Source organism: Bos taurus, chromosome 10, assembly GCF_002263795.3.
Source record: "Bos taurus isolate L1 Dominette 01449 registration number 42190680 breed Hereford chromosome 10, ARS-UCD2.0, whole genome shotgun sequence".
Lineage (NCBI taxonomy): Eukaryota > Metazoa > Chordata > Mammalia > Artiodactyla > Bovidae > Bos > Bos taurus.
The window spans coordinates 28,287,204-28,311,115 of NC_037337.1; the positions used below are offsets into that span (position 1 = coordinate 28,287,204).

Genomic DNA, 23,912 nt, shown 5'->3' on the forward strand with positions numbered 1-23,912 from the left:
CTGTCCAGCTTCTTTTCAAGGAACAAGAATAGCCCCCTCCTATAGAAGGTGGTATGTCTAGGCACCATTTTGGAAATAGAGCTCTATCCCAAAAATCTGATAGGTTAAAAAGAAGCAGTTTTCCATCTAGGGACTTCTAAGGGAGACAGATCATGGCAGGATGTCCAGAGAAGCCCTCCCAACACCATGTCCAGGCTTCTGATGAGGGAGGAATAAAGTAATCACAGGACCCTTGGCACCAGGTTCAGAGGCTGGAATGCCATCTGGATCCATCAAATCAGGCCGCCCCCACCTCCTTTCTCCTTTGCAGCATCTCACCCCATCTAGCAGCAAAGAAGTGAGGGCACATGGAGAGCATTGTCCAACAACAAAATCTTTATTTTTTTTTCTCATACAACTTCCAAAGGTACTTCCCCCAACCTCTCACCCAGGGGACCACCTCCAACCTAGCCAACGTGACACCCTTCTGCCCCAAGCACAAAACAACAAAACAACATACGGCTGAGAGCAAGTGTTCACAGGCTGCCAGGGAGTCTACTCCGGGGGCCCCCACCCACAGGGATTGGCAGGTGGGACAGGATGGCCCGGCTGCCCCCTACTGGCTGCGACGGCGTTTCTTCCTCCTGCTCTTGGAGAAACCATCACGCTTTCTTTTACGAGGCTGTGAGGTGCGAATCGCTCCCAGAGCCACTGGTTTCTCCCCAGGCGCCCTAGGTTCATCTCCCTGTAAAGGCCTCTTTTCAACAGGGACTGGTCCTCCAACTAGGGCTCGCTTCCCAGACTCGGCAGCAGGAGGCTGGCTGAGGCCTGCTGGCTTAGGAGTAAGGGAGTGCGATGCTCTCTCGGTCCCCTGAGAATGCCCTGAGGCGAGCAAGCCTGAAGCAGGGCAAGAACTGAGGGGAACCCCCCTCGGCGAGAGGCTAAGTTTAGAGGCTAAGAGGTAGGCAAAGTTGGAGAGCTCCTTGTCTTCCTCCTCCCCTTCCTCCTCAGCTTTGGCCCCATCTGCTGAACTGTATGCTTCAATAACAGGAGAGGCTTCTCTCGCAACTAAGGCATCCTTGGTTCCCCAGCTGGGGGAAGTGCTTCTAAGGCCCTGGTGAGGAGGTATTGATTTGGGGTTCCCATGGCCAGAAGATTCTTGATCCCCTGGTAAGGGAGCAAGGTCTTTAGGCTCAGATAAATCAGTATTCTCCCTGCCTTCTCCTTGGGGGTCATAAGAATTAAAACTTAGGGGGCAAATATCCTCGCTGACCTCCAGCTGGAGGCCACAGGCATCCCTGACGTCTAGTATGTCGACATATGTGGTTTCCAACAGAGGAGAAATGGAATTGCCACTGCTCCCTGCCTCTGGGCTGGCCTCAGGAAAGGTGTCCTGGGTCCCCAGGATAAGGGTACTGCCTTGACTTGCAGGCAGGAGTGTTTCTTTAGAAGCCCCCAGTGTAGAGGCCCCGATTCTGCTTTCTAGCAAAGGGGGGCGATCTTCAGGCCACAGATCACGAGGATCCTGCAGAGTCCCAGGGCTCTGTGCCATGTCCTTTCTAGGCCTCGAGGCCGGGCTATTGGCCGTCTGAGGTTCTGCCAGGCCACAATAGTTTCTCTCTTCTAGGGCAACTGTGCCATCCGTGTCTCCACAGGGAACTGCACTGCTTCCCACGTCCCGGGGTGCCAGGGCTTCTCTAGGGCCCAGGGAAATTCTGCTTCTAGAGCCCAATGCCTGGCCGCCCCCCCAAGGCTCAGTTACACATTCCCCCTCATGGAGGTTCTCTACGATCTCCTCGATCTGTAAGGGCAACTCCAAGTCGGCAGCATCCACCTCACTGCTGAGCCACAGTCTCTGGCTGAGAGAAGCCCTGGCCTCGTCCCTATTCCCAGCTGGTCTAGGTGAAGGGTTCTGATCATAACTCTGAACTGTGGGGAGACCACTGTCCTCTCCCCACGTGGCCTCTGAAGAGCCTTTCTGGGACAATACCGATGGCTCCATGCTCTGAGGAGCCACTCCAAGACCCTCTACCTCTTGTCCTGGGGGCAGCCCCAGGGTCTGCTTTTCTAACCCCTGTCCTTGCAGAGGAGCCAGCCCTGCAAGTCCAACATCCAAACTGGGAACGAGCTCTAGCTGGGGGCCTTCCTGCCAGCGAAGGGGCAGAGTCTCAGAAGTCCTGTCAGTGCCCAGGGAGCGCCCAGGGGACCCAGCATCTCCCTGGAGGCCATCCTGCGGTGGGGATATCTGGTTTGTAACTTCCCCAGGCCCTCTTTTCTCTATACTCGGGGGCCCTTGAGTACCCTGTGGAGCTGCAAGTTCTAGCTGCAGGCCCCAGCCGCTGGGGGTTGGCAGGGTGTTCCCATCCCTGCCCATCACCCTCAGGCCACGTAGGGCCGGCTCCTGCCCACCAGATACTTCTCTTGCCCGCTCTCCGAGAGAAGCAGCCTTTCCAAGGCGGAGGGAGCCCCCAGCCCCCCGAGGCCCAGGTGAGGGCCGAAGCTGCCCACCCCCATCTTCATCCTCATCAGAAATAGAAGGACTTGAATCTGACTGGGCTCCACTGCAACTTGGAGGTGCCTCGGCATCCTCCTCCTCTTCCAAGGCCAGGAGTCGCTTCTGGACCAGCTGGAAGGAGAACGGACAAATGCTGTTCTATACGTGGTTGTGAGAAGGGGTAGCAGGCCGGGTGGGGGGAGATGGTATTTAGGCAGGACAGGGGATACAAGCAAGTGGCCTAAGTGAGGGTATCAAAGCCAGGTACCACCGCTCTTTTTCTCCACCTTATTGGGTCTTATTCCTGCAATGCTTTGAGCCCTAAACTCCCCTTTTCCATGGTCCCTCGTCTGTTGTTCTACACCCAAAGCTGGATGCTAAAGCTGTCCCTCTCCAGAAGCCGCATCATCCAAGACAGTGTAAGGTTAGACGAAGCCACATAAGTTTTTCATTCTGATATTCTCTACCTCCCAGGTTTACCTGGGCAAGACTGAGTGCTTCTTCTTGTTCCAGCTCCTCAATTAAGGCCAAGGGATCCCTCTGTTGTTCTGGGGACAGCATATCTGCCAAAAACTGAGGGTGAATGACAGCTTCCACCTGGGGAACAGAAGTGAAAGTGGTGGGAGTCATTGAGAGGAGGTAACATGAACCAAGAGGCAGTCACGCACCTCCCCACTCACCACCCTCTACCTGGGTGGTTGGAAACCACCAGCTACATACAGACTTTCCTCAGCACCGAAGACAGTCTAGTTCCCAAAGGCCTCGGGCAAAACCATAGATCTTCCCTGGAGTTCCCACCCCAGGGTCTGCTAGAAACCACACCCCCTGGGCTAGCCCACCTTGGAGACAAAGACCTCCTGAGAACACAGCTCATCGATATAGCTCAGAAAACCAGCATCTGGATATATCCCTTCCTCTGGCTGCTGTTCTTGCTCTTCCTGTCTCCCATCTGACTCCTCAGTGGCCGAGTGGCTCCCCACCAGCCCTTCCATGATGTCGGCGTACTCTTTCACCGCCTCTGATGGGATCTCCTTGGGGGCCTCAGGGGCTGGAGGCCTCTGGGTTTTGCGCTGCCGCCGGCGGGGAGCCCGTGCTTTGGAGGCCGCCTTCTTGGGAATGTACACTGAGGGGCGAGGCGGGAAGCAGAAATGGAAAGCAGTGCTGAGACCTCAACTCCTGCCTCCCACCCTCTCCCATCCCCACTCCCCACTTGTAAGGCAGTGACCTGGGTACACTGAGATGGTTCCAGACTGGATCTGGCCGACCTGACAACAGTACCAGCTAGGGGAGAATACTTAGGAGCTGGAGGGACTGAGAATCTGGAGGAGGATTCTCAGAATCCCTGAAATTCTACAAAGGCCCCTGGTCCAGCCCTCATTTGTTAGGCAGATGAGGCATCATGTGCCTCAAATACAGTCTCAGTGAGAGAGCTGTTGGTTTACTTGGCCACGTTGGAACATCACATGCCACTCCCTGCATGGAAGTGACTGGTTTCTGTGACTCCCTCTGAGCTCCTGGCCCACAGGCTCCTGTTGGCACTGGGTGGCCTTACCTGGCTGCGGGCAAACCTCAGGGACAGGTGGTCCCGGAGGATCAAGTTTCAGAGGGGCTGCAGGAGGCAGGCTCTGGGGCCCACTCGTCAGTTGTGTGTTCTGAATCTGCATCTCCTCCTCAGCCTCAAACTCCATGAACCTGCAGGGGGTGCAGAAGGCCCAGGCAGTGCTGAGAAGACCATGATTCATTAAAAACCCAGGGGATCTGCTCACAGATGGCCGAATGAATAACAGTTCTGGAAAACCCTCACAAGATCACCACATAGCCCCTCTCCTTGCAGCTGTCACTTAGCTTATTAAGAAACTAATCTTAAGAATCTAGAGCTTGTAAGCTTTACAGGACAGAATCATGGCTTTTTCATACCCTATCCCACTCAACATCGAGGGTACACAGATTAATAAAGGCTTGTTGAGTTCAGTCAGGCCTGTGCCACACCTGGCAAGATCCTCATCTGCCTATCTGCCTATGCCTACAACCATAAAGCATGGCTGCATTCCTGAAGCCGAGACAGAGTTGCAATTCAAGGAACTTCCCACTAGGAGGCAGTGCTGTGACCCAGGAGGCCTGAGGCTGGGACTAGGATCCCAGAAGGGTCAATCTAGGAAGTCTGGGTCCAGAAGATTCCAGGGAGAAAGTGATAGCCAAGCTTGGAGGATAGGGTTCGTTTTCCTGAGTTACTTTTTTAACCAAGGAGATTATCATGGAGGAATGGGGGATATGAGCCAGAAGACCACCCTGGACATCCAGGACCTTCCCTGGACAAACCTCCTTAAGAAAAAGCCCTTCCCTGAGGCAATGGGCTAACGATTCCTGTGCCACTGTTTCCACAGGAGTGGTGACCCCAAGGTGCTACCTGGTCGGTGAGGTAGAAAGAACCTGCGTAGTACGGCTTAAACCTCTTCTTCATTAGGTTCCCTTCAGTATAGGATTTTTACACCAATTGGGATCCAATCCCATCCTAAGGGCTTCAATATCAAAGCCCCTACATAACTCAAGATCTGGAGAAGGGAAAGCTTCCAAGAGGAGACAGGACAGAAAAGTCCCAAGAGCCAAGATGGTGGGAGAAGCAGCGAGGATCCAGGAGGCCCTCTGCTAGTGTATACCCTTCCTCCAGCATCCCTTAGAGCAACCACCCACAGCCCAGACCCAAGCCTCTTACCTGCCCTCAGAGTAGCACCACCACCACCCCCACCCCCGCCCCCAGGGAGCATGAGGTTTGCTGGGACTCACTTTTCTGCCATCTCGTAAAAGATCATCCGGTCGAAGTTGCTAGTACGCTCCCACTCCTGCACAGCCCTGGGCAGTCCCTCCTCCAGGGTCATCGTGGGCTTCAGCCGGGCCAGGGAACGAAGCACTGGGCTAAAACCCCCATTGGGTCAGTCACAGTCTACAAGTGTACCCGCCACCCACCTGCCCTGACCCCCACCTAAGTGCACACCCCCTGCCCCTCATCAGATCAGGCATCTCCAGGTCCCTGTCGCATCCCACTGCGGATTAGACTCCAGACCCCCCACCTCCAGCCAGCCGTTTACCACACTGGTCTTTCTTCCCACTGAAATTTACAATCCTCACAGAAAATCAGACAGTTCTCCCCATCTTTTAAAATCAACTACCTTGAATTCTCACAGTACTATCTTCAACCAAACACAAGGAAGAAAGCACTCAGGTTATTCATTGTAAAGTAAGCTGAACCCTGCCCAAAGGCTCTTACATTTCCAAAAAAAAAAGGCACTCACTAACCCAAATGAATCTAATTCAAAGGCTGTGGGGTGTTTTTACTTGTTGCTTTTTAAGCGTTTTTTGCCTCCAGGATACCCCATCACAATCAAATATCAATACTCTTTGAGCTCTTTGTGATTTATTTTTGCCTTTCTGACTTCCTGTGAATCCTCAATCATTATTGTGCCTAGAATCACCTGGGGAAGCTTGTTATAAACATGGATCCCAGTGCCCCCAGAATCACCGGACTGAGCATTTTACCAGCCTCCCGGGTGACTGTGGCAGAGGGTCTGGTCTGGAGACCCTGCCCAGAGCCCCTGAATGTAGAGAACAGAAATAGGCCAGGAGTGAGAAATTCAGATTCCCAGACTCTAAGACACCCAGAGCTGTCTGGAGAAAGTGGAGAGTGATCTACACCAAGGACTTTGAGGGAGCCTTTTGAATAATTCACTCCAGAGTCAGGAAGGAAAGGGAGATTCCCTTAGGGCTTCAGCCACTGGAGGAACACGATGTTCATTTTTTTTCAAGTCCAGTAAGAGATGTGTATATTAAATCATTTCAGTCATGTCCAACTCTTTGTAATCCCACAGACTGTAGCCTACCATGCTCCTCTGTCCATGGGATTCTCCAGGCAATAATACTGGAGTGGATTGCCATTCCCTTCTCCAGAGGATCTTCCCAACCCAGAGATTGAACCCTCGTCTCTTATATCTCCTGCATTAGCAGGCAGGTTCTTTACCATTAGTGCCACCTGAGAAGCCCAAAGGTTAAGTACGGGAGGTGGCATATTGTTATATGATGGTTTACACAAAATGTTGAGAGTGCAGTTGAGGAAGGCAGAGTTCTTAGTGGGAAGAAGAGAAAATTCCCCAGATGGTTAATGACTTTGCTTTATAAACATTAATAGCCAGTGACCCTGGGCTCCCAGGCCAAGCATCCACTCCGCACAGACATTCTGGCCTTTTGTGAGTTCTTTTTCTCTTCTAGATTGCCTTTTTATAATAACAATAACAACAACAATAGCAGCTGCCATTTGATGAGGCATTCTCTGTGCTAGGCGCTCTGCTAAGCATTTCACATACAGTAACTCATTTCATCTCAGCAACTCTCTGCGTAAGTAACCATCCCCTTTCTACATGAGAAAGCTGAGAGCAAAGAAACTGGTGCCAGGACCCAGGATGACACACCTAGTAAGTGGTGGGGCCCAGCCCTTGGCCACTAAGTGAGCTCTAGACCAAGTATTAGTCTCTCAGTCGTATGTGAGAGACGGACCCCCACGGACTGCAGCCTGTCAGGCTCCTCTGTCCATGGAATTCTACAGGCAAGAATCCAACCCAGAATACTGGGTTTCCATTTCCGCCTGCAGGGATCTTCCCAACCCACGGATCGAACCCAGGTCTCCTGCATTGGAGGTGGATTCTTTGCCATCTGAGCCACCGGGGGAACCCAAGTGAGCTCTGCCACTTCCCTTGACTTGACTTCTATTTCAACTTGACTTCTCCTAATAAAACAGGGAGCTGTATGTGGAATTCCCTGGTAGTCCAGTGGCTAGGACTTGGCCCTTTCATTGCTGTGGACCCTGGTTCAATCCCTAGATGGGGATCTAAGATTCCCACAAGCTGCTAGGCATGGCCCAAAACCCTGAAACAAAATAAAACAGGATAGTAGATAGCGTGGTACATGAGCTCCTTGGCCTGGCACCACACCATCCTCCCCTCCCAGCGCTCCTCATCCGAGTCGGTTTGGACAGTTCAACTCCATGTCAAAAGATAATTAAGGGCTTCCCTGGTAGCTCAGTGGTAAAGAATCTGCCTGCCAATGCAGGAGACATGGTTCAATCCCTGATCTGGGAAGATCCCACATGCCTCGAGTCAACTAAGCCACAACTACTGAGCTGTGCTCAAGAGTCCAGGAGCCGCAGATAATGAGGCTGGCTCACTCTAGAGCCCGTGCTCTGCAACAAGAAAAGCCACAGCAGTGAGAGGCCTAAGCACCACAACTGGAGAGTGGCCCCTGCTCACCACAGCTAGAGAAGAGCTCTTACAGCAACGAGGACCCAGCACGGGCCCAAATAAATGATAATTTTTTTTTAAAAAAGGTAGTAAAATAGCACAAGAGGGCCCTGGCACTCCTTATTAGAGACCTGGGTTCCTATTACCGCTCTGAGCATTAGCCTTCTCATCCATAAATGAGGATGACCAGAAAAATGCCTGCCTGAATGTGTAGGATTGTGAGGATCACTTGAAAGAACACACCTGAGGCTTATTATCCTCTGGGACATGGGTAAAGAGGTTTGTTGCATTGTTATTTTAATTCTCGTAGCATCTTCATCACCCTCACGACCTGCCCTCAAGTATCCCTAAATAGCCTAACCACTTTGTCCATCCCCAAACCCTCCTCATTTAAAAGCCTCTAGGATAATGAATCTTCGGTCTCCCCACTTACATAAGAAAGCAGGAAAGGGCCTCTGCATCAGGACTCTGGGATAAGTGCCTTCGTGCCAAGGGTTTGTAGCGCTGCCAGCGCCGGAAGTTCTCATAAACACCCTTGGAGGTATAGAAGAGGTCACCCACTGAGGGCTTGGATCGGGTGGCCATAGGACCTCCTTCCCCGGTTGTCCCTTGTGACCCTGGCCAAGCCTTTTCTGGGGGTACGATGGGGGCCAGTTGGGCAGCTGGTGGTGGAGCCTGAGCAGGAAGGCATGGGACACCCTCCTGGTTCAGCCCAACAGCCTTAGTGGGCAGAAGGGTCTTCACATTAGAGGCTGTCAGGAGCCCGGGGGCAGGACTCTCAGGACCCCCGCAGGGAGCGCCAGAGGCAATCCAACTGAGGGCTGTCTGAGTTAGGATAAAGTTCTGAGTCTGAGAGGGCTCAGCTGACCCAGCTTCTGTCTTGACTTTGACAATGACTTTGCCAGCTCCGGCTCCACTGGGGCCAGGGCCCCCATCCCCGGTCACCAACAACGGGCTGGGGAAAGCAGAGAGCACCAGAGGGTTGCCTGGAGAGAATGCTGAAGGCACAGGGGGCTGCGAGGGCGGCTCCCACGGTGGTGGGTCTGGTGGGCCAGGAGCAGGTTGGGGGAAGGTAAGTGCAGTGAAAGGAGACAGGGCGGTGCCAGGATTCACGGTCCTGTCCGATCCTGGCAATGGAGATGCTGTAGAGACAAAAAGAGGGGATAGAGTAGCCGAAAAAGAGAGCGAGAGCTAGGTCATCTGAGTTCAACTCTAGTCCCCGAAGAAGCAGAGTACCGACTCTCAGCAAGTGAGTGAGTAGGAATGCATATATTTGCAAATGTCCCCCAAGTGTTTCTGATGTCCCTTACTCCCTGTTGAGAATGACTGCACTAGGGAAGCTGCAGTGACCTTGGACCTACGAGCTCATACTCCATAACAATGCCACCCAGCATACAGGTACATTCCAAACATGTTCAAGCCACCTGGACCCTGCTCCCAGCTTCTCTGTGATCCCTGCCACCACTCACAGAAGCACTCTTCCCAGGAGGGGATGTGTGGGTTAGAGGTTTTGTTCCCAGAAATTTTGTTACTTAACAGCCAGGAATGACCAGATAAGAGCCAGGAAATGGGTAAAGGGAGGGCAGTGTGGGAAGGGAGGTTTCCAGAGCTTTAAGTAGATGCTGGACATACTCAAATGTTATCTGTGATCCTTCTGCTTGAAACTCCTAATGTCAGAAATTTAGGGTCCACTTTTGAAAGGCACTGACCATGAAGTCTGAGACACAGCTCAGGGACTATGTGGACTCTAGTCAAAGAGACCAAGGATAAATATGTTAAAACGTGTACTTAATCAGGACATGTGTCTCCTAGGACTTTCAATAATAATAGATCATCTGCCTAATTTCAGGTTGCTCTCCTCCCCCTCTTAGATTATTCTGGTGGCAAATTAACAACGTTCAGCTTCTGCTGCTTCCTGACCATTCAAGGAGACAGGGAATACGAGCAGACTCTTCACCTCAGGCACAGAGCAGAGGACCAGGAATACTCCCTGAAGAACGGAACACCGTGAAATGGGTCTGAGGCCTAAGTTCTGCAAAAGGCAGAAAGTCAGAGCGTCTCAGGGAAGCCCCAGTCCTCATCTCTGCTGGAGTGACCCACCTCCCCTGATCCTGGGAAAGCAAGGAAAACTGTTTCCCGCACTAAAAGAGAAGCCCTCGCTGGGGCTGGAGGGAGCCAGGAGGCTCTGAGCAGAGGCACTTACTGCACCTCCTCATCTAGCTTCTGGGAGGACAGTTCTCGACGGACTTGGCAACAGATGGCCCCACTGAACAGTTTTCCAGACAAGGCTTCCACTCCCTACACCCAGTAAGATTGAGAGCGGCCCCAGATCAGTTCTCTCAGGGAAAAATTCTAGAGCAGCCTCCAATTGCCTAAAGAAGACACCAGAACTTGGGCCTTACCCTGGAACCCCCCTGTGTCCCCTGTACCGCACACATCCCTGCCCCTGCCACACAAACACATTGAAGGTATCCCTCTTCCAGAGAAGCAAGTTGCTAACTACCATCCCTTCTCTCTACTCAGCACTTTCCTCAGAGGTGCTCTGATCTGCCACCCAGGAGGCCCCCTTCCTTCCCCAACCCCTAGTATTAACAGCACCATCTCCTCCCCCAGTGTGATGCCTCTCGTAGTGTCTGGTGTTCTCACATCCCTCTAGGTCAGCCCTGAGAGCTCGTCCCCAAGTAAAGTGTCAAGTTTTGAATTGCTAAAGAGGAAGCTGGTGGCAGGGGACCCTCCCCTACCGGCAGACTCACCTTCGTCTGAAGACATCGTCTCAGGTTTGGGCACTAACTGTGGCTGTCTGGAAGCCTCCAGAATGAGACGGGCAGGTCCAGGACCCAGAGAATAACCTCCAGTAGAAACACACGGATCCAAGGAAGGGAGGGTAAAGATCAGATCAAAACAGAACTAGAATCTAGAACTCAAGGCATTCTACAGTTGGGGGAGGGGAGGGGGAAATGGGGTGAGGTTAGGGATATTCCACAAAGGACTCTGGTATGTAGGCAATAACCAGGAACTCCCTCCAAACCAGAGTGTGGCGACACAATTGTGTATCTCTTCAGGACAACCTGCAAATTATTTCTCAGGTTCCCAGCCACATAATTTTACATCTTGGTTCCCTATACACTTCTTCACCAATATATCTAGTTTTGTGCCTTTCAATTCTACCCAGTTTTGTACCTGACTTCCTATTAACAGCAGACTGTGGCAAACTCTTGACAATTCAATGTTTGCTGTATTTTCTAAACCAAAATCAGAGCACATAGTCTGAATAAATTTAAGGATCAAGCGAACAGAACGTTTCAAATTAGGGTTGTCTCACAGTACCAAGGGTGCTGATTCGCTGTATGCATATCATTTCCTTAGAAAGCTGTTTTGCAGTTCCCAAATAGACTATTCCCATCATCTCTGCAGTCCACAGACGGCTCAGCCTTACCCCGGGCTGAAAAGCTTCCCACTTAATCAAAAACTGCCACTCAGAGTAAAATTCCAAGACCCAAAAGTCTTTTTTGTTGGTTTGTTAAATTATTTTTTCGGTTTTAAATTTTGTTAAATAATTTAAATTTTTAAAATGGGTAGTACATCAGAACCGTTCAAAAGTCAAACTATTTAAAATGGACTACACAGCAAGTCCCCCTCCACTCCTTCTGGAACCAAGTTGAGCTCTTTATGCCAGAGGAAACCATATTTATTCGGGATCCTCACTGAGATATTTTATACAACTACAAGCAAACACAAACTATACTTAAAAAAAAAAAAAAAACTTTAAGGTTTTTCTGGTAATAAAGCTAATATATCTTCCAACGTTTTTCGCCATTATAAATCATACCGCAATGATCACCTCGGTTAATGATATCTGGGTTCCAATTTTCATTTCTTTAAACCAAAATCCTATAAAGAGAATTTATTTGTACGTTCTTTTAAAAATTCGCCATACCTCTAAGAGGCGCATCTTATTACGCTATTATTAACTACTCACCACTACAGAGAGTTGAATTTGTGGTAGAGACCTGAGTTTGAATCTTGGGTCGACCACTAAAATATGCTTCACCGGTTTCGTAAAATAACTTCACGCTCTTTTCGCTGTCCAGAATATGGAATACTCATCGTGCATTTTTACCGCCAATGTTTGAAACTGGGCGAGAGAACCGGATGTAAAATAGGGGAAGGAAGAAAATCTTCTTTCTTTCCTAAGGTAAAGGAGGCTCTGGATCCTGGAGCCTTTAGTTCTGCAGGTACTAGAAACTCATTGCCTCTGAAATGGGTGTGCATCTTGAGATAAAAACAGGATAGTATTCAGTTATGTTTAATCTATATCCATCCCTACCCCCCTCTCTCCCTAGCAGTACCAGGCCCACAGTGGGCACACTGCACGTGTCTTACAACTCCTGCAAAATTGCAACTGGGTTGCAACTGGTCAAGTTCTGCGCTAGTGCGCCTCCTTCTGTCCGGCTGGAGAAAAGTCTAGATAAACTGGACTACATTTCCCGGCGTGCTTTCAGAGCGAGACTTCCGGCTGTACAGGAAGGAAATTGACCAACACGTGAGGCTTTCAGTTAGAGGCAGCTGCGGACAGAATTGGAACGTTCTGCTTTGGTGTGATCATGTTTCTCCAGTATTACCTCAACGAGCAAGGAGAGCGGGTCTACACGCTGAAGGTGAGAAGGGTAAACGGGCTGGATGTGAGCTGAGCGATGCATGTCATTGGAAGGAGCGGTCGAGAGGAGCCTGTGAGTTGCTTAGCTGCTTGGGCGGGGGCGGGACTAAAAACTCCAGAAGCCGCGCGTGGTATTCATTAATGGAAGCAGAAATGCGTGGCTTCTAGACCTTACCGTCGCGTCTCCTGTTTTCATGTTTACCGTTTTTGCGTGGCCCCTGATGTTGAAGCTGAAACTCCAATGCGTTGGCCACCTGATGCGAAGAGCTGACTCATTTGAAAAGACCCTGATGCTGGGAAAGATTGAGGGCAGGAGGAGAAGGGGAAGACAGGATGAGATAGTTGGATGGCATCACCGACTCCATGGACATGGGTTTGGGTAGACTCCGGCAGTTGGTGATGGACAGGGAGGCCTGGCGTGCTGCGGTTCATGGGGTCGCAAAAAGTCGGACACGACTGAGCGACTGAACTGAACTCCCCATCCCAGCCTCCATCTCCCTTTTGAGGCCAGGGATTGGGTTTTCCCACCATTCCAGTGCTGAGATTATGTTCTTTCTTTCCTCCTCGAGCAGAAGCTTGATCCTTTGGGACAACAGACGTGCTCGGCCCACCCTGCTCGATTCTCCCCAGACGACAAATACTCTCGACACCGAATCACCATCAAGAAACGCTTCAAGGTGCTCATGACCCAGCAGCCGCGCCCCGTCCTCTGAGGATGTCTTAACATTTCGTGTGTCTTCTGCTGCCTGCCAGCCCCCAAGAGACTTTGTGCAGCCAGGCTCTTCAGTCTGTGAGCCTGGAAGCTTGCTCCGACCCTTACTCCTCGAATCCGGTCTCATCTTTGCCTTTGATTATGCTTGTTGTGAAGCAGTCATGGTAGCATCCCCGTCCAAGGGGAGATATTTGAATCTTTTCGTACCTTGAATCACTGCCAGGTTATTAAAATGATTTCAAAGAGCTGTTATTTTGTATGTTGTGGGAAGAAAGAAGTGGTTTAAAAAAAAAAAAAAACTAGGGAGACGAGAGGGAAGAGTACCCCAGGGATACAACAAGACCACTTGGAAGAGAAACCTAGGTGACTGCTGTAGCAGTCGTGCTGTGCTGTGAGTCATAGCAGGGTGCTGGGGTAGGGGAAGAAAGCTTGAGAAAGACTTGTGCAACTGTCAGCACTCAGTAAGAAATACCCGTGTTGTCAGTTAAGTAATTTTTTGTCCCTTGAAATGAAATTTCACTCAAAATGGAAGAGTTGCTTGAAAAATAATAGCAGCTATATGGGAGGAGGAAGATGTTGAATTGGAAGCCAGAAAACGAGTATTCACCCGTCTATAACTGTGAGAAAGTCAACCTGTTTAGTTCCGTTTTTCTCATCATTTCTAAGTACTCTTCCACCTCTAAAGTTGATAGAGTTCAGTGATGGATCTTAATTCATCCAACCGTTGTGAATAGGAATGCCTTTATGCATTTTTACTGCCCCTCTGGAAATATCTTGGAGGGTTTTCTTTTAATTCTGGAAGATTTCTTAGGCCATGAGCTTCTATCATGGGGCAACCATAAATTTGTAATCCAATTTCTTCATAGCATAGGGATGATGAGGCAAAATACAAGATTCAAGAAATGATTGCTTCTTCCTCTCCTTATCAATTCGGTACTTCCTGAACTTTTGACGTTGAATTGAATGTTTGCCTAGTGCCACTGTAACATATATCAGCCCAAATTTGACTTATCAAGATTGGCCCTGGAAAGGGGTAAATATATTTCTCACTGACGCTGCTGTCTGACTGTCCTAGCAGAAAAGTTCAGAATAGTTGACTGTTGAGAGAAAAAAAAAAAGAATCTAAAGACTTGGGTCATACGTAGTTAGTAAAAGACATGATTTCCGGTTCTATTACTTATGAGAATGGTGAAATGGGATACTTATTTTCTGTCAAGCAATTTTTGGTTTCTTAGCCTCATCACTTAAGGCTCTTAGCATTAAAGAGATTGTAAAAAGTTGTCCTATCCTATTAGAGGTTAATGTTTGAAGAAAGGCTAGAAATTCTGCAAATGACTAGGGAAAAGGTTCTGCTAAGGAAGTGTTTAACTTCAGGGGAATTCTTGGTGGTTAGGACTCCCAGCTTCCGCTGCCCCTCGGGTGGCAAGCTCCTGCGTGGGGTGGCTAAAAAAACAAGCAAATCCTATCTTTTTTTTTTAATGCAGACTATGATTCTGTCTTTAAAAGCGTCCCTGACCTGCCAAAGAAGGATTAGCATTTTCGATACTACCTACGGTGTAGACTAAGGAAAATTCAAATTGGTGTGTGTATACCGAAGATTTTTTTCTTAGGAGATCTCCTAGGTATCTGAGATGTTCTCAGAAATGGGAGACTTTTTAGTATAAAGTGAATGCAAATACACTGTGGTATGAGACAAAATTCAATGTTGTAGAAATCTAGGATTTTTTTTTTTTTAATAAGGGGAATGTCTGTAAGACTGAACACCAGGCCTTCCTGAAAAGAAAACTGATCAGGGAGCTAAATTTCTTGGCTTCTGCAAGAAAACTGTGAGCCTGAATCAGTATCGCAGGCTTTATAAAGAATCAAGCTTTGAGAAGATTTACATTTTAAATAGGAATCTAGTTTACATTTTGTTACCTGTATCTTTTAAACCAGACTGTGGACTTTGTGTCATGTGATAAAAGGAGATTTCCTGGCTCAGGTCTTCAATACTGTTCTCATCTATTATTAAGGATGATGTTAAACATTTTTACTTGTGCTGAGCAAGGACCAGGCAAAGTCAGGCCTCAGGTTGTTGACTTTAAATGACTTTTGATAAACAAGGCCCTACATATAGTACAGGGAACTATATTCAGTATCCTGTGATAAACCATAATGGAAAGAAATATTTTTAAAAATATCTATGTGTATGACTGAGTCACTTTGCTGTACAGCAAAGATTGCACATTGTAAATCAACTATATGTCAATAAATAAAGTTAGGAAAAAATTAAAAATGTCTTGATCACAGCTCTAGGAAATAACTTGCAAACAAAACATTGATGAGTCAAATTTATTGAACACCTCTATTCATGCATTAAATAAACATGCTAGGGAAAATATGGTGGCAATAATAGAGAAAACACTGGAGTCAAGAGAAAGTATCTCAATGTCATCTTCATGTCTAAAAGATGGTTTTTTTAACGGAGCTTTCAGTCTAACTGAGGTAAAACACAAAATTGTATATATGTAAGGTGTACAATGTGAATATTTGATAGGTGTATACCTGTAAAAACCAGCATTTTTTCCAAAAGACAGCAAATAGAAAATGTAGCACAAAGTATGTATAAATTTGAATATACAATGCTTTGGGATATACCACTACATAAAAACTCCAATGAGGGTCATATGCAATATATACCATATATTTTGGAAGTATATGGTGGTGTCGGGTTTGTGATTTTTAAAGAAATTATGAATGGTATTTTCAGGATGCTGTTATTCAGTAGAGATGGTTTTTGCGGTTCTGAGAGTATGGGGTATTCCACTGCTCCCTGAAATCCTTCCACCTCTAGAGTTGGTGCAAGACAGCAGGACCTAGAAGGAAAAGCATTTGTTTTTCCAAATGCACGCAGCTGAGGCCCCCACACCCAACTACAATTCCCGTCTTGCTCCGGGCCTCCGACTCTGGGGCCCAACCCCTGCCGCGACCTGAGCGAGCGCATGCGCGTAGCCCTCTCGTCCACCTCGCGGGCTGCAGAGACTGGGCGGGGCTTTCAGGCGCTCGTGGCGACGGTGCCGCCCTCCGACCGCTCCCCTAGGCTTCTCTTCGGACCGTTAACCTCGAATGAGGAACGAGCGGGGAGGAAAGGGCGGGGCTGCGGCGGCGCGGGCCCAGCCCGCCGGGCCGGGGGCCGGGGGCGGCGAGGTCACGTAACTGCATCTCTGGCGTCTGGCCAGGGAGGGGGCGCCCTCCCTGGCAGCTCCAGCCGTCCTGCGCGCGCCGTGGCTCTGAAACAGTTACCGGCTCATAAACAACAGCTGCGCGCGCACCCGCATCAGCTGGCGCCGAGATCCCGCACCTGCGACCTCCTCCTACTCACATCCTCGCTGCTCTCTCCAGCTCAGCCAGGGCCAGCCTGAGGCCACCTCCTCTTCATTTAGAACCCGAAGGAAGAACAGCGAGAGCTGACCTTGCGCCGGGGCTCTGGTAGGGGAGAGAGCTTCTTCGGCAAAGGGGTGGCTCGTCCTGTCACGCGTAAGAGAAACCGAGTGAGCCAGTCGGGGGCTCAATGGACTGACTAGCAGCGACCTGCCTCGACCCTAAGCTGCAGTCCGCGGAGTCTCGATCAGCTAGCCGCCTCCTCCCAGATCCTAGGGACCTTTCTGCCAGAAGAGCGGGCGAGCCACCCCCGCAGGCCTCTTGAAGGCAGAAATCCGCTCTGCCCCTGCAGCCTCTGCTCACCCTTCTCTCCTCATTCTCCTCCAGCCGGAGTGTGCGATTATTTTTCCCGTTATGCGTGCGCACCTCTCCCACCAGACCCAAGTGGATTATCGGCCTCAGAAACATCGGGTGGCTCTACACACACCTCCTCCCAGCCAGACCTGTGGGGTATTCACCTGATACACAACAGGTGGCCGGGTATTCACCGTTTCGCAGTCTGATTTATGCTGTATTCGTCTGATAACGGTGGGCTTGTGCGCACTTTGCTCAACTAACCGTGGGACATTTACAGATAAAAAAAGGACTAACTACCTCGGCCGAAACCTTAGGGTCGAGGCGAGAAAGGCTTCGTCACCTGCTTTTCTGACCATGGCCCTGAGCCCACATCCCTGGACCAGAGGAGATAACTAGATATCTCGTCATTCTGAAGAAACGAAGTTACACGAGATTGGCATCGTTTTGTCTTTTTTTTTTTTTATTTTTTTAATATTTTTCAACTGTTGGTACTGCACTTTTTAGGACAGCTTGAATTCTTGAGTAGAAGGATTCTTATATGTAGTGGCTTTTCGTGTGGTGTAAATCAAGGTAACTGAAGGTTGTTTTTCGTGTTTTTAGTTATCTTTTCTATTTTTGCAATCAGAAGTAGCCTGCAAAGGAAGAAGGGTTTTGCAGGGGTTTTCTTTTTTCCTTGTCCTTATAAAGGAAGAGAAAAATAAAAATGCATCCTCCAGAAACCACCACCAAGATGGCTTCAGTTCGGTTCATGGTGACACCAACAAAGATCGATGACATTCCAGGTTTGTCCGACACCAGTCCGGACCTCAGCTCTCGATCCAGTTCCCGAGTAAGATTTAGCTCCCGGGAAAGTGTGCCGGAAACCAGCCGTAGTGAGCCTATGAGTGAGATGTCTGGAGCCACCACTTCCCTGGCAACGGTTGCACTGGATCAAGCCAGTGACCGGACATCTAACCCCCAGGATGTTACTGAGGGTGAGTAGAAGCATAGATAACAAAATACTTCCATTACTGACCTGTTTGTCCAGGATGAAAATATACCGAGATCACGTTTCCATTATAAAATAATCATTAGGAACCAAGGAACCTCTTTTTGAGATGTTCAGGAACCCTCTGGGATAATGGTTGCATAGCGAATCTCTGCAGTAAGTAACTTGGTGTGTTTGAAGGTATATGGCAAGAAGGAAAGTGGTTGTGCTTTGACTTCCTCGTTTTTTGTCTCAGACTTGAAATAGATCTTTTGGTTGAGTATCAAATAATTTAATCTTTTCAGGAAGGAGAATCCTAAATGGTAAAATTTAATGTAGAGTTGGCTTTGGGGGGGTCTTAACTATGACAGTTTGCTTTTAAGGTCAGTTATGTGGAGTAGTTATTGATCATATCTTAGTTATTGGCTTTCCTAAAGAGACTTCAGATATTGTATCACAAAATTCTTTTTGAGAATTTATAGTTTTACAGAGGCAGTTGTTCCAGTAGCTAAGCTCAGTCAGGGTGAGGGTGGGTAGATCTGAGTGGGCTGCCCTGTCCAGTGGAGAATTCTAAAGACGCTTTTAGGGCCTGATTCCACATACATTTTTTTTTTTTTTTCATTTTGAACTTTAGATGGCATGTACTGAGTATTAAGCCTTTGTAGTCAGAAATAGCACATGAGCCACTTTTGACTTGTATTGACCACTGCAGACCTTTAGCTTCCTAAAGCAATTTGTGTCAACAGGCTTGGAGGTTTCCATTGCGTTTAGTGAGAAAGAGGTGATGAGATAAAACAGGTCATAACATTTTTTGGACTTAAGTAGAAAATTTGAGAAATACTGTACTGCTTTATATATTTAATTTTATGCTGTGTTCTAACATAGCTCTGCCTGGTAATGAAAATTCTCTTAAGAATTTTAAAAGCTCTTAAAATGATATTCTACCCACAGTTGAAAACCATCTTCAGCCACTGACTTGCTATTTTCCGGTGTCAGGAAATATTGTTCCTTCTAACCTACAGGGTGCAGGAAACCAAAATGATTTTAGTTCCTTATTTCTGTTTAGTGTGTTTTAATGTAAGGAGACAAGGTAGATTTGCTAGTTTATGGTCCTTGACTAATTTTTTTTTTAATGAAGACCTTACAGGTCAATTCCTGGACTTAACAATTTTCACCTTCATGACTGAGTTTATGTTATGTACCATGGTATTAAAATTACATTATGGAATTAAAATAATTGATCATTTTCTCTTCTTCCACATTCTAAATTATAGTTTTAGTTTTTACCCTTTATACTGTGTTTAGGTTGTAAAAATGCCAGGTAAAGACTATAACAGTGTTAATTTTTTTAATGTTGTAATTGTCATTTATTGTTCTTTAGTCGCGAGTCCTGTCTGAGTCTTTTTGTGACCCCACGGCCTGTAGCCCACTAGGCTCCTCTGTCCGTGGGATTTCCCAGGCAAGAATACTGGAGTGGCTTCTCTTTTCCTTCTCCAGGGGATCTGCCCGACCCAGGGATCAAACTCAAGTCTACTATTTGGCAGGCGGCTTCTTTATCACTGAGCCACTTGGAAAGCCTGTAATTGTTATTAGGTAACACAGGTTCTATTCCTGGGTCCAGAAGATCCTCTGGAGTAGGAAATGGCAACCTACTCCAGTATTCTTGCCTGGGAAATCCTTTGGACAGAGGAGTCTGACAGGCTTCAGGTCATGGGGTTGCAAAAGAGTTGGACATGACTGAGCACACATACACAATTTATAGTTAAGTGTTGATTTGCAAGTTATGTATTATAGAATTGTATTTTTGTTGTTTCTAAAAGTAGACATATCAGTAATGTATTAACCTTGCAGAGACAGGATCCTTGTCTGGGCTGCTCTTCTTATCTATAAGCCATTCTTTAAGGTCTACAGTGGTATCACCTCACACCGTAAGGATAAAACCATAAGGGTGAAACTGCGGACTTGTCTAGTGAAATCTATCTTGTCTAGGTGAAATCTATCTTGTTTAGGTGGGTATTGAAGTTAAAGCTTGGTCCTCTATCTAACATATTCCTTAATGTTTAGTTTCTGGTACTAGATCAAAGGGAAATTAACAGTCCGGCCATTAGATCACACTTTTTTCTAGAGTACTCTTGGGAAATGAGTTTCCTACTTTCCCAGTGACCTATTTTTTTTCTTACTCTCTTTTAAAAAAATTCTTATGATGGCAATCATCCTGTGATATATTTCCCACGGAGGGAACTGGTTAAAAATATACTTCCTCTACCTTTGGTCTTGTAATATGCAGATGCCATTATTAGACTTAGAGGTGGCTCAGCTGGTAAGGAATCCGCCTGCAATTCGGGAGACCTGGGTTTGATCCCTGGATTGGGAAGATCCCTGGAGCTACCCACTCTAGTATTCTGGCTTGGAGATTTCCATGGACTGTGTAGTTCATGGGTTGCAAAGAGTCGACTGAGTGACTTTCACTTTCACTTTCAAACTTCAAAGAATGCTGTTGTCAAGAAAATCAAGGACGTGTGTTAATCTACATTTGTCTCTGGGCTAGATTTAATAAAGGAAAACAACTACTTCCTTGACTCTATCCATATGCTTATAAGATATTTCAGAATTGTTTCTTGTTTTACCACTTAGAATTGTAATCACAATTTAGTGATTGCAACATTGGTGTGATTCTCTCTTTTGTCCACAATTCCCTTGCCTCCCACATTTCTTCCCACCTTCAGTTTATTATCTTGTCCCATACCTTTATTAACATTACATTACACAACCAAGGAGGGGTGACACACACAGTTTTAAATATTTCTATCTGTATTTTAATTGTTTTCTACTATTGACCTCTTGAATAGTAATTATCTTTCTGCTATCCAAGTATTTATAGTTCTCTTTCATTTTGTCACTGTCCCATTAGAATTTCTGGACTGTCTAGCTGGTAAATAAAATCAACAATCTTAGCACTGTACTTGCTTGTGCATGAAGAATGCTTTAAATGTACAGAAGGAACTTTTGAGAGTGGACGTCTCCAGAGAGTTATGAAAACAGAGTGGAGAGAAGGAATTTCCCTTTAAACAATTCAGTAAAGCATATACAATGTTTTATATTGAAAGTGTATCACTTTTATTCTTTATATAAGAAATTCTACCTTTAAAAAAATCATTTTTTCTTTTGGGTTGTGCTGGTTCTTCATTCTGCTCTGAGGGCTTTCTGTGCCGTGAGTGGGGACTCCTCTTCATTGTGGTGTATGGACTTCTCGCTGTGGTGGGTTCTCTTGTTGCAGAGCACAAGTTGCCTACGGCATGTGGAATCTTCTTGGACCAAGGATCAAACCCATGTCCCCGGCATTAGCAGGCAGATTCTTATCCGCTGTAGCACTAGGGAAATCTGCAAGTGTATCACTTTTAATTTAAAAAAAATTTAGTAGCCATAGCATATTAGTTATTCAGATGCTCAAGAATCAAATTCTCATCAAACCCCATTTTAATAAATGAGGAAACCAAGGGTTACAGAGATGGTTATTTATAGATTCTGAGTAGCAGAGCCGAGAGTGAAGTACAGGTGTCCTCACCTCTCTGTCCGTGGCTTTCCGTTTGCCTCTGCCACAATGAACATTTTTTACGTTAGTCTCATAACTATTTGGTTAACTTAAATGATTGCTAAAATAATAATGCCAAGATAGAGCAGAGAGCATATCTTTCTATGTCTTGTACAGGCTCTAATAACATTTCAACCTTTTCCAATTCAACAAATGCTCCTGGGGGCTCTGCTATGTATGAGGCACTCCAGTAGAAATTATAGGTTAAACCCCATTTTACTAAATACTCAGGTAAAATATAGGTTCCGCCTTTGGAGAGCTCATAGAAATAAATAGTGGTGAAAATGACAAGAATGCTTGCACCAATGTTTACTGAGCAATTATTATGGGCTAGACCTATTCTGGGTGTGAAGGATGCCGGACTGAGAAAAAGAATCCCATTACTGTTCTAAGGAAAGTTATGATGTAATAGAGAAAACAAACAAAATTTTGTATAAATTAAAATGTTGTATGATAAATGTAGGAAGAGAAGTGTACATCAAAAAAGAAAAATAAAGTAAATTTTAGAATAATACAGTAGAAAAATACAGTAAAGGAAAATGATGAACTGAGACCCTGAGAGACTGGAGGACTTGACAGGTAAAATGGTAGTGAAAGATGCAGAAGGGTTAAAGACCGATCAGATGTTTGAAAGTTGGGCTTAATGTATTCAGAGGTGGAGCAGTTCCAGTGTTAACGTGATCCTAGTGTACAGCCTTGGGAGTAGGTTTCTGAGGTGGAGTAAAAATAAAAGCCAGTTGAGTCAAGAAGCTCTAAGTGTACTTTGAGGCTGGCTGTCCCCAGATTTTTATTGATGGTTGTTAGCTGCTAGAGGGAGAAGGCAATGGCACCCCACTCCAGTACTCTTGCCTGGAGAATCCCATGGACGGAGGAGCCTGGTGGGCTGCAGTCCATGGGGTCGCTAAGAGTCGGACACGGCTGAGCGACTTCACTTTCACTTTTCACTTTCATGCATTGGAGAAGGAAATGGCAACCCACTCCAGTGTTCTTGCCTGGAGAATCCCAGGGATGGGGGAGCCTGGTGGCCTGCCGTCTATGGGGTCGCAGAGAGTCAGACACGACTGAAGCGACTTAGCAGCAGCAGCTGCTAGAGAGGCAAGAGTAATTTAGATAAGCCCCTCCTCCATGGGGTCACCTCTTTCTGCCACCTTGTCTCATTCAATTTCAAATCCAGATAGATCAGATCTTTAAGTCCCTACATCTCTTACACAGACTACTTCTATAGTACCTATTTCAGTTAGGCTGTAAAGTTCTTAAGGACAGGGACATCAAATTGTCTTTGTATCTTCAGAGCATAATGTTGTCAATTAAAAAAAAATGCACAACCTAAAAGTGGAGAATTATATTTTATTTGGCAAAAAATGCACAAACTAAAGTTGAGAATTATATTTTATTTGGCAGACTTACTGAGGACTTCAACCTGAAGATGGCCTCTCAATAAGCCCTGAGGGACTGTTGTAAAGGAGGAGGATATGGAGGAGCCAGGATATATAGGAGTTTTTGCCAAAAAAACAAATAGTTGAAACATCGAAAGATTACTGCTTGTTAAGGAAAACTAGACATCTCAAGTTAACAAATTTAGTGCTTTTCTATGTATGAGAAGATGCAAAACTCTGGGCTTATTGAAATCATTCCTTTGAGATGCACCTTAGCTGTCTAGGGCCAGTATCCTGTTTTTCTCCACTTTGAATCCCCTCAAGGTGCACCATTGAGGGTGACTGCAATGACTGATGTCTTGATGGCCTCAACAGCCATTGTTCACTGATACAGCAGGCAACATTCTTTGTCCATCGTATTTAAAAGCTCTTCAGCCAGAGTTGGGGACCATAGCTCAAAAGGAAAGAGGGATTAATGTAATATACATGTGAAGAATTTTCCTACTATAGGTGGGCTTCGAAGGGTAAGTAGACATTCACCAAGTGGATGAGGCCTGGCAGTCTTTTCCTTAAATGCTGATAGGCCTTAACAAATATTTATCTGCGCTTGGCACCATTATATTACACAGGGACATTAAGCCCACTCTGCTGATCACCAATTCTGTGTTATTAGTAGTCATATCAGTCTCTCGAGCTGGGGTTAAATAATGTTTGACTAAGAATAAGAATAAAATTGGAAAGCTATCTTTTTCTTTCCTCATAAAAACACGTTTCAGAGCACCAAGCACTTTTTTTATACTTTTGAAAAAAAAGTCTAGTTTTTTGCACCAAACAAAACTAAGTGAATTACACTGTATTGACAATTATAGGTTACTGTTAACTTTCTTTTAAATATACCTTTCATATTATATGATTATTGAATACTGTCCATTTTACTTTGACACGCTAATAAAGAGCTGTAACTAACGTGTATAAGGTAGTAAAAGGATAGTTTTGTAAAAACATGTGGATTTGGTACGTTCTTAGTTTTCCTAATAGCATCCTCTGGTAGGTTTTTTTTTCCCCAAGCTCAATTTGCATCCCCCATTTTTTTAAAAGACAAATTATTGTGTGAAACATTTTGGTTACAGAGC

The 23,912-nt window shown here is 46.6% G+C and overlaps 3 protein-coding genes across 6 annotated transcripts in view; 2 read left to right on the forward strand and 1 right to left on the reverse strand.

Moving 5' to 3' along the window:
• Positions 1-193: 193 nt before the first annotated feature.
• Positions 194-10,692, reverse strand: NUTM1 (NUT midline carcinoma family member 1). Its single transcript, XM_015473103.3, has 7 exons — positions 10,512-10,692; positions 8,192-8,900; positions 5,258-5,386; positions 4,026-4,165; positions 3,313-3,596; positions 2,954-3,070; positions 194-2,605 (listed from the first exon to the last, which is right to left on the reverse strand). The coding sequence occupies exons 1-7, from the start codon at positions 10,525-10,527 to the stop codon at positions 596-598; spliced, it is 3,405 nt and encodes a 1,134-aa protein (XP_015328589.1). The 5' UTR covers positions 10,528-10,692; the 3' UTR covers positions 194-595.
• Positions 10,693-12,312: 1,620 nt separating this feature from the next.
• Positions 12,313-15,823, forward strand: NOP10 (NOP10 ribonucleoprotein). The gene is given in 2 exon segments (NM_001114521.1): positions 12,313-12,416; positions 12,988-15,823. Coding segments are annotated over 2 exon segments (195 nt in total). The 5' UTR covers positions 12,313-12,362; the 3' UTR covers positions 13,129-15,823.
• A 393-nt stretch (positions 15,824-16,216) lies between these two features.
• Positions 16,217-23,912, forward strand: part of SLC12A6 (solute carrier family 12 member 6) — an 85,072-nt gene continuing 77,376 nt past the window's right edge. For 3 of the 4 annotated variants that reach the window (XM_059890422.1, XM_059890423.1, XM_005211495.5), the window contains exon 1: positions 16,217-17,818. In XM_059890422.1, coding sequence (XP_059746405.1) covers positions 17,548-17,818 — 271 coding nt within the window. In that variant the 5' untranslated portion in view covers positions 16,217-17,547. The remainder of the gene's footprint in view (positions 17,819-23,912) is intronic. The other variant, NM_001193116.1, reaches the window with a different exon arrangement.

Excerpts from the sequence above, each read along its gene's own strand:
- NUTM1 (XM_015473103.3), bottom strand. Across the intron at positions 3,071-3,312 it reads AGGAGGTCTTTGTCTCCAAG|GTGGAAGCTGTCATTCACCC; the intron begins GTGGGCTAGCCC and ends TCTGTTCCCCAG. Across the intron at positions 2,606-2,953 it reads AAGCACTCAGTCTTGCCCAG|CTGGTCCAGAAGCGACTCCT; the intron begins GTAAACCTGGGA and ends TTCTCCTTCCAG.